General features: G+C 35.3%; 1 protein-coding gene across 1 annotated transcript; it reads left to right on the top strand.

Moving 5' to 3' along the window:
* Nucleotides 1-7,540: 7,540 nt before the first annotated feature.
* GCK72_001980 (uncharacterized protein) lies at nt 7,541-10,499 on the top strand (the record flags this gene model as incomplete). The annotated part of the gene is made up of 12 exons (XM_003114581.2): nt 7,541-7,636; nt 7,687-7,760; nt 8,042-8,167; nt 8,254-8,313; nt 8,477-8,696; nt 8,790-8,961; nt 9,008-9,351; nt 9,400-9,520; nt 9,569-9,717; nt 9,777-9,845; nt 10,185-10,325; nt 10,377-10,499. 12 exons carry the CDS (start codon nt 7,541-7,543, stop codon nt 10,497-10,499), a joined length of 1,695 nt encoding a protein of 564 aa, XP_003114629.2.
* Between the last annotated feature and the right edge of the window lie 2,151 nt (nt 10,500-12,650).

The raw sequence follows: 12,650 nt of genomic DNA, 5'->3' as shown, positions 1-12,650 counted from the left end.
TCTCGTTTCGTCTTCGTTCTAACTGATACCAAATGGCCACTCATTAATCTCATTTGAGAATTCACCAAGCAGAAAAAGGATGGGTCAAGGAAACATTTTACTAGTACTGAGAGCGGAAACGGTGGCAAAATTCTTAAACAATTCAATTGATTTTGCATTTTGAACTTTTTTCAATGGATCATCTTCTAAAATCAAATAATTATTTCGTTCGTGCCCCAAATCCAAATCGGATTTCACCAATTTGGAACACTTTATTTCACAGTTGACAAGTGTTAGAAGTGGGGGATTTCCCTTCGTTTCACTCCGAATTCTCCTACTAAAACATCATGGTTTCAGTAGATACGCAGTCAAAAGTATAGACAGTCTTTTTTTTTAATCGGCCGCTTAAATGACATCATAATTCGGTCGTTTCCTTCCGACCTGTCATCATGAGGAAGGCTGTCCAAATGAATCACACTCTTCTCTTCTCTCCTTCTTCATTTTTTTGTTTTGTAGTCACGGAGACAGATGGACATTCTTTGATTGCGTCTCTGAAATTCTCATTCTTTCAGATTCACTGTGATAGATCACAATCAGCTGGAATGTTCTAGAGATATAAACTCTCTGTTCCAAGATCTCGGCCTTTTTTAGATATTCATATGTAACAATTAGTTCTCAACAATATTTCTTCAAATATTGAAACTCTTATAGAAAACTTGAAGTTATCTATCCATTTCCACAAACTCATGAAAAACCTTCAAGTGAAACCCTTCGTCTCCTAATTTCTGAAGACTAATCCGATGTCTACAAATTGTCTGTGAAGAAAAGAAACTGAGAAGTAATCAATCAATTATACTGACACAAATGAGAGCAGCTGGTTCTTATTATTTCAAACATCCAGAATGTACTTCCCGTAAAAACGTTTTTCGCTTAGGTGACTTACAGTTCAAATTTCAGTCAGGTCATGTCACAGAGATCCAATGGAAAAATGCTTAATCTCGTCGCTTTCCATTCTAAGATAACGCTACCGTAACCCTGACTCTAGAAAACGGAACGTGTTTAGACCCTTTCAATTGTTTACTCTGAATGCATACTTTACAAAGTTGTCCCAAATTCCGAATTCCAAATCTTGAAATATTTGTAAAGTGATACTTTGCTGCTGACTAGTGAGAGTGATTTTATTTGTCACTCACTCGAAACTTTATCCCTTTTCCTTCTTTTCTTCTTTTCTGTTGAACTTTGAAATGAAGAAAGAAGAACAAACTATCATATTACTGAATGGGAAGTAGAAGCTGAGATTTCAAACGATGCCTTGCTTATCTCACGAAATTTCAAATTTCATTCGTTTCAAAAGAAACCTATAAATCTTTTCTCGAATGAACTTTTGTTTTGAGTATCTGTTCTATTTCGAAGATTGAATCATACAAATTCTCACCTGAATATATTTTGATTGTAGAGCATACCATATTTAGCCGACTAAAGAATTCTGACATCAACCGGTTTCAGTTCTCACAATAAATTATGATGGAGAAACGCAATAAAAAATAAAATATATTCTTTCGGTAGATAGGTCATTTCATAAAAAGAAACGGTTGATTTATGAGACCAATTTGCAATTCCAATGGACTGGGTGGCTTTGATTGCATTCGGTTTTTAGTTGGTTTCTCCGTATTGGATTGTTTTCGGATAGAATTCGTATTAAGAAGTTATACCAAATCTGGATAATCTTATCTTAGGGACAAAGGGAATCCTCACAGTTTTCGGTGATTTCAAAAGTTAAAAAGCTCTTAGAGTTTCTACTTTGCTAATAAGATCTCGCTTTGCAGGATACGTCTAGAGTATCTCATATATCACTTCTTCAGACTTTTTCCCTTTTTTGAAGTTTTGAATAACGTTGAAACTCTTCCATCATTCTAGTTTACCCTACAGTAATCCTATTACTGCAAACCATTTTCCGAACCTTTGCTCCGTTTCAGTTCAGATGTCTGATTCTCTGTATCCAATTGTTCTCTTTCCCTCATTTCTAAGTGATACGACACGATGTAAACGACTAAACGGAGAAGAAGAAGACGGGCGACGCGAGAGAAATAGTGTTACCAATCAAGAGAGTGTCTAGAGAAGCAAAGGGCGCGGCTGCTTTCTCAACACTTACGGGAGAGGCGGCTGCTGTTTCCTTCTGAAGAAGAAGAGAAAAAGAGAGAAGTGAGCTTCCTTTCAACATCTGCGTCTCATCATTTTTTTATACTATCTCCATTCCAATGGATGCTCTTCTTCTTCTTCTGGAGGTCCCTGTCTCCAACTTTTTGGTCCTTTCTCGACCCCAGCCTTTCCTACTTCCTATTGCGTCATTCCTACGCTTTTAAGCGTTTTTTGAGATTTGTTGAGTCTTATTTTGGGAGTTTGTTCCAGTTGGAAAGGCACACAATTTTGATAAATGACTTTGCTTGACTTGGTTTGTCTCCTTTGAGAAATATGTTGTTTTCGTATAGTTACTAGGATGCCACTCGAGAATTTCGTAAGAGATATCCTCACTCTTTTCTGGAATTTTAAATGATTTAAGTTATTTCGTTCCTAAAAATGCTTCTTCCCTGAATAAAATTTCCTTAGCTTGAATTTGATAACAGACTAAAATATGCACATCTTGACAACTTCTTGAATTCTCTCTCTCTCATGATATCCTCGAACGACTATTAAGAAAATTGATGTTTTAATAATTTCCAAAAACTCTTCATCTATGTATCTTATCGGTTTCTGTTTCAAAACGGAAACTTCTCACAAGGGTTGTTTCGTTGAATTTCGAAGGAACTCGTCATACGAACTTCTCGATAAACCTTCAGAAGACTCTCGAAACTCACACTTTCCGCTTGATATCCTAATTTCTTTTGATATTTTCTTCTTTTTCACACGAGTCACGTTTTTCTTCGTGAAATCATTTTCTCACACGGCAAATACCAAAGCAACCTTTTCCGTTTTTTTCTGAACGATTCTCGATAGAACTCACTTATATTATCAATTTCTCTAGTTAGAATACGCCACATGTATTACTCCAAATAGCTATGAATTACGCTGTTTCCAGTTATCAATACTCTCAATTTCAACAGTTTTCCCCCGAATGTTTTCCTTGATTAGACAAAAAATTAAGTTAATACTTCCTATTCCCGAGTGAACAAACGCTTTCTGATCTTTTTTCCTTGACTCAAAAACAGAAAAAATGAGGAAAACAAGGAGAGAGGGAGTAGAGGAAGTATGAGTTGAGTCAATGTGAACATGTAGAAATCCGGTTATCACTCTTCCCCGTTTCCCTCTTTTTTCACTTCTCTACTTTTATTCTGTTCATTAACTACGTCACTCGCAAGGAAACATTTGAAAATTGTAGGTTTAAGTTAGAAAATTGTGTCCAGAAAGTTGTTTGAAATAGGCCATTTTGGTACATGTATCTGAGTACCACTTGTTTTTTCTCTTACTTTAGCATTTATCACCTACAAAAAATGTCCGTCTCGAAGTAAAATGAGAAATATTTTGCAAACATTTTCTCTTTCTTTCCTGGATCGACCCCGTCCTTTTTTTTCGAAAAAAGAGCTGAAGAGTCAGGTGACTCTGGATTTTCTTCCTCTACAGATTCTTTTCAAACTAACTTTTCTTCTTTTCATGAAAGATTTTCGATCGATAGACACCTCGAATCTTTGAATTAACAACGACTTTCCATCTGACTGCCTTCAATATCAGACCTCTGACATCAATATCATTCATGTATTCTCTATAAAACATGAATATGTTTCTACTGAACGAAACCGTTTCCTCTTTTGCTTACCATTCATTTTCTATTCATTCGTAAGCTCCTAGTCGTTTGGTTCCATATTCAATACAATTGAAGCAGACGAGTGTTTTCTCTCTCTCCGAAAAAGAAAAATCTCTGTCTGTAGTTGATCAAAAAATGGAGAAGTAGACGACGCAGGAATAAAGAGCAAATAAAGACATGAAAACATGGGAGAAAAGAGCTCCAATTCCAATTTGTACGCCTTTATTTCTTTTATTTTTCTTTCCGATTGCTCATAGAGAAAAAGAGAATGAAGAAGGAGAGAAAGTGTTAAATGACGCACCTTCCCTCCGCCTACACTTCGAATTTTTAAGATACCGTTCAGAAGTTTATTGATTTCGGTTTACTGGGAGAGTTATTCTGAAATAGAATAGAAAATATTTCTATTTTTGAATCAATATTCGTTATTCGATGGAGTTAGATATGGATCGGATACTGGATATTCTAGATGCGTAAGTCTAATCGTCGTATATTTGTAACTAGAGAACTCAAAAACAGTTTAGAATTTTGAATTAGTGGAAGAACGGAATAAAATCAGTACATTCAAAGTTTCCGTTGGAAAGTTGGAGAGTATCATTATAGAAGATGAACACGAATCTGAAAACCTAATTTTTAGAACATATAATTTGGCTGGTTTCTTCAAAATTTGTCTAACATTATCATATTTTCACAGTAGATGATTCATTCACATTCCATAATGTGATATCAGTCCTTTTGAATTTCGAAATTCTATAATTCGTTTTACTTCTTACCGTATCCTTCTCCTCTCAACTTCAAAACCCTGTATTTCCCTGAAAACGTTTCTCCATCCATCTCTCTTGAACTTTGTTTTCTTATCTCTCTCATTTCTTTCCGACTCGAATACCATGATTTTCCAGCTCGACACACTTCAATTGACACTGACACATTTCTTCTTTTTCTCTCTCCCTCCAATCAAAAAATCATCCAATTTATGTTTGTAGTGTTCTTATCACTATCATCTCCTATTTTTGGTCGTTCTACTAAAACTGTTTAGCTTTGCAAAACTTTTGCGATATTAGGTTCTTTTCGAAGATCTGATTACAGAAGTCTATATTAGTATTTTAAAGGAGGTAAGCTATGTTGACTATAATCTTTTTCTCTGCTGATGACAAAACAGTTGTCGAAATAAGAGGTAAATGAGGTCACGGTTTGGTTTTTGATTTCTATGAATTTTGGGTTTTAATTTGAGATTATTCGATTGGAATATCTAGATATTTCGATTTCTGACTATAAACTATCGCTTATCTATCAAAACAGTTAATTATCTAGAGGCCAGAAGCAAGTGAAATTAACGGAGCAATTTTATAACTGTATCGGATCATTCGGTTTTTTAAATTCAATCCAACCGAACACTATCGCCTCTGAGACACAAAAACATATTTCCTTCTTCCAAAAACTGAAAAACCTGTCATTTTTTTCTGTAAATACGTCATTTTTTGTTAATTGTCTTCCTCCAAAATGTTGCTAATTTGTTTCTGTTTCTCCCCTATTAGCCACGTGATCAGACCAGATTAAAGTGACAACCGCCATTTACTCAGAACTTATTCGAACGTCTTTCCTCGTACCCTTTCTCTGATTTTTGAGACGGAAACCATATGACATACCTGTTCATTTCAATAGTTCTATTGGTACAGTTTCAACCAGTCATACTTTTAACTGTTTCCGAAGTCAAAAACATTGCCAAAGTTTGTATTTTTTGTATTCCTTGTGTTACCTGTAATAGAACAACCCCTTCTAATGCTCTAAAGTGACTATGTTTTTTTTTTAAATTTCATTGTTACCGTAATCGTAATGATGCATGCTTTACATTTCTCCACCGTATGCGGTATGCTAAACAGTTTTTAAAATACGGACGCCTTTATGTGCTCTTCCAAAATGCCGTATTGCTTCCAATTCAATGTAACCTCTAACCTCTCTGATCCGTACTAACATACGTCATTCCGTTGACTTCAAACCTACAAGTTACGTGTAGTTTTCTGTTAAACTCATGTTCTTTTCTCTCTTCACACCTGTTCCTTGTTCATATTGAAAACCTTAAAATACACACAAAAGATACAACACAAATATCCGAGAGACTACTAAACCTAAAACATGTTTACCTAAATGTACCGTTTTCTCTCTTTTACACATTGTTTAACCATTTCTCACGTCCCTTTTCCCTCTAGAATGTGTCGAGCTTTTCCCCCTTATTTTCATAAGAAAACTTTATTACGATTTCATTTCTCGCACCTATTCTCTGGGAAAAGGGTCAATCTGTCATAGATATCCTCTCGCATTTTCTGAAGATTTGTTTGGTTTCCGAAGAGAGCCGCCACACGAAGACGACACCTATCTCCGTTTGATTTGAATATATATTCTCTTGTTTGTGTATATATCTTGTGCGCATTTATATATATTCAAAAGACAGAACATTTTCTTTTTTTGTTTAGATTTCTTGGCTTTTCTCTTCGAATTTCATCTGGATTGATGTTTCCGGGTCGTTTTTTTCTTGTGCTCTCGACATGATCTCCTCCACATTCCCATTCCTTCATAAGGGCGTTCCATCTGAAAATTGTTTCTTCTTCTTTTTCAGTTCCTCGTTTTCCGCCTCATTCATTTCTGCTTCTCCTACGCATTCCTCATCATTTTTTCTTTTCTTTTTCATCTCATTCCTCCGTTTAGCCCCATTGAAAATCTATTCCGAATCATACGGATTAGTAGAAGCTTAAGAATTGACGAGATACTCAATCCATCTGCTTTTTTTTGCTATTTTTTCTAGGTGTTCCTTTTCAGAATTCGCAACAATATTCTTGTAGGACAAATCAAAATATTCCGAATCTATGAAACTATTATCACTTCCGAAAATTCAGTACGTGGATAAATGTGAACTAAATGTCAAGTCGGAGCATTTCCACCTGTCAAAAACCACATTTCTTCTTCTTCAATTATTCATGAGAAAACCGGAAATCGGTTGAAAAATTTAATAGAAGTTGTTACAAAACTACAAAAAATATTGTCAAATTGTTGTTTTATTCAATAAACACGCTTTACTGATAACATTTCTAATCAATGACTCATTATCATATGAGCTCATAAAACTACGACGTCGGCTCTGTTTTCGAGTAATAACTTCTATGGATGATCAGAAAATTCCGAATTTGTTCTTGTTTTCAAGGTGGTAAACAATCAGTTCATAACAATCAGTTCAATATACGATTCTACGAATGTCTGAGAATAAATTGAAAATGTCTGAATATCATAATGAATTCTGAGAAACAGTTCATGTTTTCAGAGTGTACAGCTCCTCAACAATTGTAATAAACCATTCTATGAAATTCTTCTGAAACTCTAAAGTTCCATTTTCTTCCATGGAAACTGATTCTGCTAGTACCACAAGTACGCTCCACTGACATTTTTCTTTAATTCTAATTTGATTTTCCAACGACAACATCATAAAATACATTGATAACCAAACACATGTTCACTTTTCTATCTAATTTCCGCTCTTTTCTCTCTCGTATTTCTCGGTACTAAAAGTACAAACACACATTCGAAAAGAGGAGACACAAAGCGTATTGTTACTATTTTTCTCTCTATTTCTCTATTTCTTTTTTCTCAAACACTTGGTAGTAAGGGAGAGAGAGACCGCCCGTTTTTTCTCTTAAGTTTCTTTGATGATTTTTCATTTTTCATAGATCAATTCCTTTTTATTTCAGATTTTCGAATGTTTGGGCTGTCAGCCGAATGAGCCCAACTCCATCTCGAAACTCAACTCCCCTTAATTTGCCGTGTGCTCTTAATGAGCTCGACTGCAATGAACTTATGGTTGTTCTAGAGAAGGTTTGTCCAGGCTCCTTAAACAATCCTCAGCTCCATTACATGTATTTCAGAAAGACCGAGATCTCGAACTCGCTGCAAAAATCGGTCAGTCGTTGTTGGAGCAAAACAAAGATCTTCAAACAAAGTGAGTGGTCTCTCTCTCTTCTAATTAGTTGATTCTCAAGTATCAATTACACTTGTTTTAATGAAGAGGAAATGAAGAGAATAAGAGTATTAGTAGAGGGAAGAAGGGTCCAGATTCATTGTGTTAGGCTATTTGTTTGGTAGGGCAGGAGGTCAGATACAGGAATGGTTAAAGGAATTTCAGTTGAAATAACATTGGGACTGTAGCCAGTTCGAGCAAAAAAAATCACACTGTATAAACATGTTCTCATTTTATTTTCAAAAGAATTTACCTTTTTTCAGAAATGAATTTCTCGAAGAAAGTGTCAATAAGAACTTGGACACCATAGTTCAGTTAAAACATGAACTAAATCAACGAATCGAGTTGCTCAGAGTCTATTCACATCTAGACGATGAAGGAGTTCCCAGGTAAATTTTTTCAATTTTCCGTTTTGCTAAATTGCCCAATTTCGAGTTTATAAAAAATGAGGTCAAATAATATGTTCTAATTGCAGATCAAATAGCGACGAGACACTTCGAGAACGTCTTAAATCCACAAAATCGGAAAATGAGAGGTTTGTCAAATAAACTATCGTAACTGATAGTAGAGAGGGGGAGGTTTGAAAAAGGGGGAAAAGACATTGATAGGATTAGGATTAGAAAAGAAACATTGGGTGTTTGATACATAAGATTATCTCGTTTCTGATCAGAAAATCATTGAAATCTGCTCATTTTCAGACTGCGTCAAGAATGTGATCTACTTCGTCAGGAAACGGCCATGTTTGTTGCTCAAAAGAGTAATACTTTTCAATTAGAGAAACAATTAGATTATGCAAATGATAAAGTGATGGGATTGCAAAAAATGATTGAGCAGAAAACATCAGAACTCAGTCAACAATATGAGAAAACTGGAAGATTGATGAGTGAATTGGCTGATAAGGATAAAAAAGAAAAGATGGTGAGTTGTTTCCTAAATTTGTAGTTTTGATTTTAAATTTCATTCGACATGAAATGGATAATTTTTTAAAAAGTTTCTCATTTAAATGTTCAGATCTCAATGGAAAAAGACGAAATGGGTGCAATTCTAATTGAAATGATTCAAAGACATGACACAATGCAATCAGAACTGAAAGATATTCAAGATCAATATGCGGAACTGATGGCTAATTTTGCGGAGACTGAATCAGAATTAACCAAATTAAGGAGCACTGGAAACTTGAGAAGTGAGTGATTATTCGTTTCATTCCCTATTCAATTTTATTATTTCAGTGTCATATGACTCTCTCTATGATTCTCTTGCTTCTGAAATGGAAAGTTCTGAGTTTTCACCAGCGGGGCGTTCAACTCAATTAACAGTATTGACTGGAAGAGATAGTTATGCAAATGATAGCGGAATTGATGCAGGTCCAATGAGTTTAGCTGCTGAAATTGAGCAATCCGAGAAGCTTCCATTGCCTTCAATCAATGAACCAATTTTCTCCACATCTGCAAAATTGGCTGCTCTCTGTGATGCCAGCACATCATGCACTGACATCTTCAGTGAATCATCATTACCTAATGACGAAATTGCAACAACTCCTTCTGTCTCTGGAATCAACAATATCGATTCAGAGGTAATTTGAATTTCTGAATTTTTTCTATTCAAAAAATATTATTTTCAGACAAAAACCTCCAGCTTCCCCAGCGAAGAAGCCGTGTCCACACCAATTGTGGCGCGTAAATATATTCCGTGTACTAGTCCGAGCAAGAGCAATTTGAGCAAGTTGCAACGATTGCATATTGGTGAGCCCCTTTTCTGCAGATGTATGTTCTCATTTCAAAACGTTTCAGGTAATCGTCCACTTGCTCACAGCGTTGACATTCCTTCGACCGCCGTCGAAGATACGTCATCATACGCTGAACCAAAGCTCGGACAACCGGGAATGCCTGGAACTCGTGATCTGGATATCTCCTTGAAAGTAATCAAGGCTAGGGAAGAGGTGATTTACAAACTATTAATGAGCTTTTACTAACTCTAAAAGTGTTCTCTTAGTTTCAGGTGCAGAAGGAGTTTGCGGCATTTTGTCAGCGGAAAGGTATCGATCAGCAACAGTTTTTTGGTAGTCAGGTAGATTTCTCTTTTCTTCTTTTTCTATCGAATTTCTAGAGAAATGGGAGAATGAATGAGATAGTATATCAGATGCGAGAGTGCGAACAGATTCAGCAAAATTAAGATAGAAAACTCACGATTGTCTCAAATGGAGCAAGTTTCCTTCTCCAATTTTTGCAGATATCGAGTATTCATTCTCTCCCCATATTCATCGTATTCTTCTTAAATCTTCCGTATTGTGTCATTCATCTCTCCTCTAGAAAAACTAACTTTCCAGTAGTTGATTCCCCTAACATTTATGTCCCATTCCCATATTCTGATTGCAGTGAATTCTAATCAACCCTCCATAATTTTCAGAGTCGTCGTCAATCACATGACACAAGTTGGACGGATTTCAGCGTCGCTTACGGGGTCAGAATGATACAGAACATGAAATCAAAACCAGGTGATCAGCCATTGGCCCTCGGTCTTCGGCAGGGAGTGTTGACTCGGGCAGAGGTATTTTGATTGAAAAGTGAATAATGATGCTAGTTTCCATTTCTTTTTCAGCTTTTGACCTCGCCATCAACATCTCCACAACATCGCAGTATTTCTCTATCATTATCACCTGGAACATCAGATGGTGGCCTTATGAAAATTGGTGCAATTCACGGTGTTTTATCAAGAAGATAAGAGAATATCCGATTGATTCAAAACCTCTACAGTATCACACTCACCCAACATACTTTAAATTCAACATCCCCGTTTTTATTGGTTCTTCTCAATTGAATACATGTACATTTTTGATTCGTTTCATCCCACCAAAAAACTTCTCAAATCTTTCTTTTCTGGATAGATACTTATTGAAAAATATACTTATAGAGCTTTTATCATTTTCTTTTTGTTTTAAAAAAGCTAGAATTTTAGTGTCTTAAAATGTGTGTAAACCGGTTTGCCTTAAGTTTTTATAAGCCAAAATTTCCTTTTTTTAATTAAAAATCGTTAATAAACATTGTTTCTTCTCATTTTTTGTTGTTTTGTTATTTCAGAAGACGGAAAAAGGCTAGAATTCAGAAGACTATATTCCATTAGTAACCTAATCCAGTCTGAGCAGTACATTCCTTTTTTGGCTTCAAAATAGAGAGAGAAAGCTTCGAAATGTAGAAGAAGAGCTCATTTGGTAAATGACAAAAAAGGGGTTTATCTCCATTTCGATGACTCAAAATTCATTTAGACTTTTCATTTCTTTTTTCTGTATGTCTGACAATGAATTCACCGGAAATTCTTCATGGAGACTTCTCGGAGAGACACGCGAGTCTTCCGAACAAATACAAGTAGAATTTTTAATTTTTCGAGTTGGTTTTTTTTTTACTTTTTCGTTTGTGAAAGAATCAGCCTAATTGACTGGAAAAGAGAGATTCTAATCTTTGCGCTCAATGTTTTTGGGTTTTTGGGTTTCTGGGTTTCTGGGTCTCGAGATCTTGGATAACATCAGAACCAAATAATTCAAAACTACAGTGTTCAATTGGTCGGAACACAGATTGGTTTGTTACTGGACGCTTCAGCTATGGTAAGATATTCAGATACTTGGACAAAAACTTTTTCTTCAAAAATGTGGTAGTACTGCTAGACATCATTTCCAGATTATGAGCCTTGAATCAATCCTACCGTTTCTTCAAAGGTGTGTCCGTGATATGTTGAATTATTAAAAAGATAATCTATCAAGATGTAATTTTTGTTCATCGAATAAAAATGTAAAGTGAAAGTGACCATCTTCTACAACCCCCGGGGGCATGCCATCATCTCATCATCTTCCTCTATCTCTTTATTTTCTTATAAATCATGTCTGATAACATGATATAAGAAAATAATCAATGACATAATCATCTCTTTTTTCCGTTTTTTGGTGGCTTTCGTTTCATTTCGCTTTTGAATAATCTCTCGTCCGTTCATTGATTATTTTTCAGATTCTCGTTTTCTTTAATTTGTTTTTTTTAGTTTACTACAGTACAGTGTAACTGTAACAAAATGTATACAAGAAGAAACTGGAACGGGAGAAGAAGAAGAAGAAAAAGACGAAGAAGAAGAAGGGCAGAAGTAATAGAAATTAAAAAGGAAATTAGATTTGGTTTTTCTCTTCCTATCAGTCATAATATTTGGTTTCGTCTTTCCCTCTTTTCAAGGTTTTATGATCTGTTTGGAGGAACCTATATTTATGGATGTTGACTTGATAGAATTGGAGCGTTCATCTCATTGGTTGAACGAACGAGAGAAGTTGTTGATCTGGGATTTCAGAGAATTTTCCCTCAGATTAGATATAAATTGAAATACGGGAATTCTTGAACCATTTCATTCCATGAATTCCTTCAAATTAATCTGGAACGTGCTGTAGTGTTTTCTCCCTCAAGTCACAACGTTTCGGTGAATATTTCAAAAGCGGTTTCCAAGATTAAAAAAAAATTGAGTACAAAGAACAAAAGTGCATCCAAAATAATAGACTTTTGACAGGAACTGTATAAGAAGTCTGTTAGTCCACAAGTTCAGTCTCCATAATTTTCAAGACACCGAGTTAACCATCCAAAATTCAGAAAGCTTCCATTTCGAAACATTAATTTTACTTTAAAAAAAGTGTTTGGAATGCAATTAGTTTGATTTTTGACCAATTAAGAGAGTACCCTTTCCTGAGTATAGTATCATCTCTATTTCAGTTTTGAACCAATTACATCAGAAACCAAATTCTTGAAAACAAAAGAATCAGAAACCCACAATAATCATCAGTTTAATCATGTTTTTCTTATCCATCACATGCCTTCCTTGGCGATTTCAAGAATCTCGAAGAAGTCA

Source organism: Caenorhabditis remanei, chromosome I, assembly GCF_010183535.1.
Source record: "Caenorhabditis remanei strain PX506 chromosome I, whole genome shotgun sequence".
Lineage (NCBI taxonomy): Eukaryota > Metazoa > Nematoda > Chromadorea > Rhabditida > Rhabditidae > Caenorhabditis > Caenorhabditis remanei.
The sequence above is the reverse complement of the archived record's forward strand: the minus strand, read 5'-3'. Positions and strand labels throughout refer to the sequence as shown.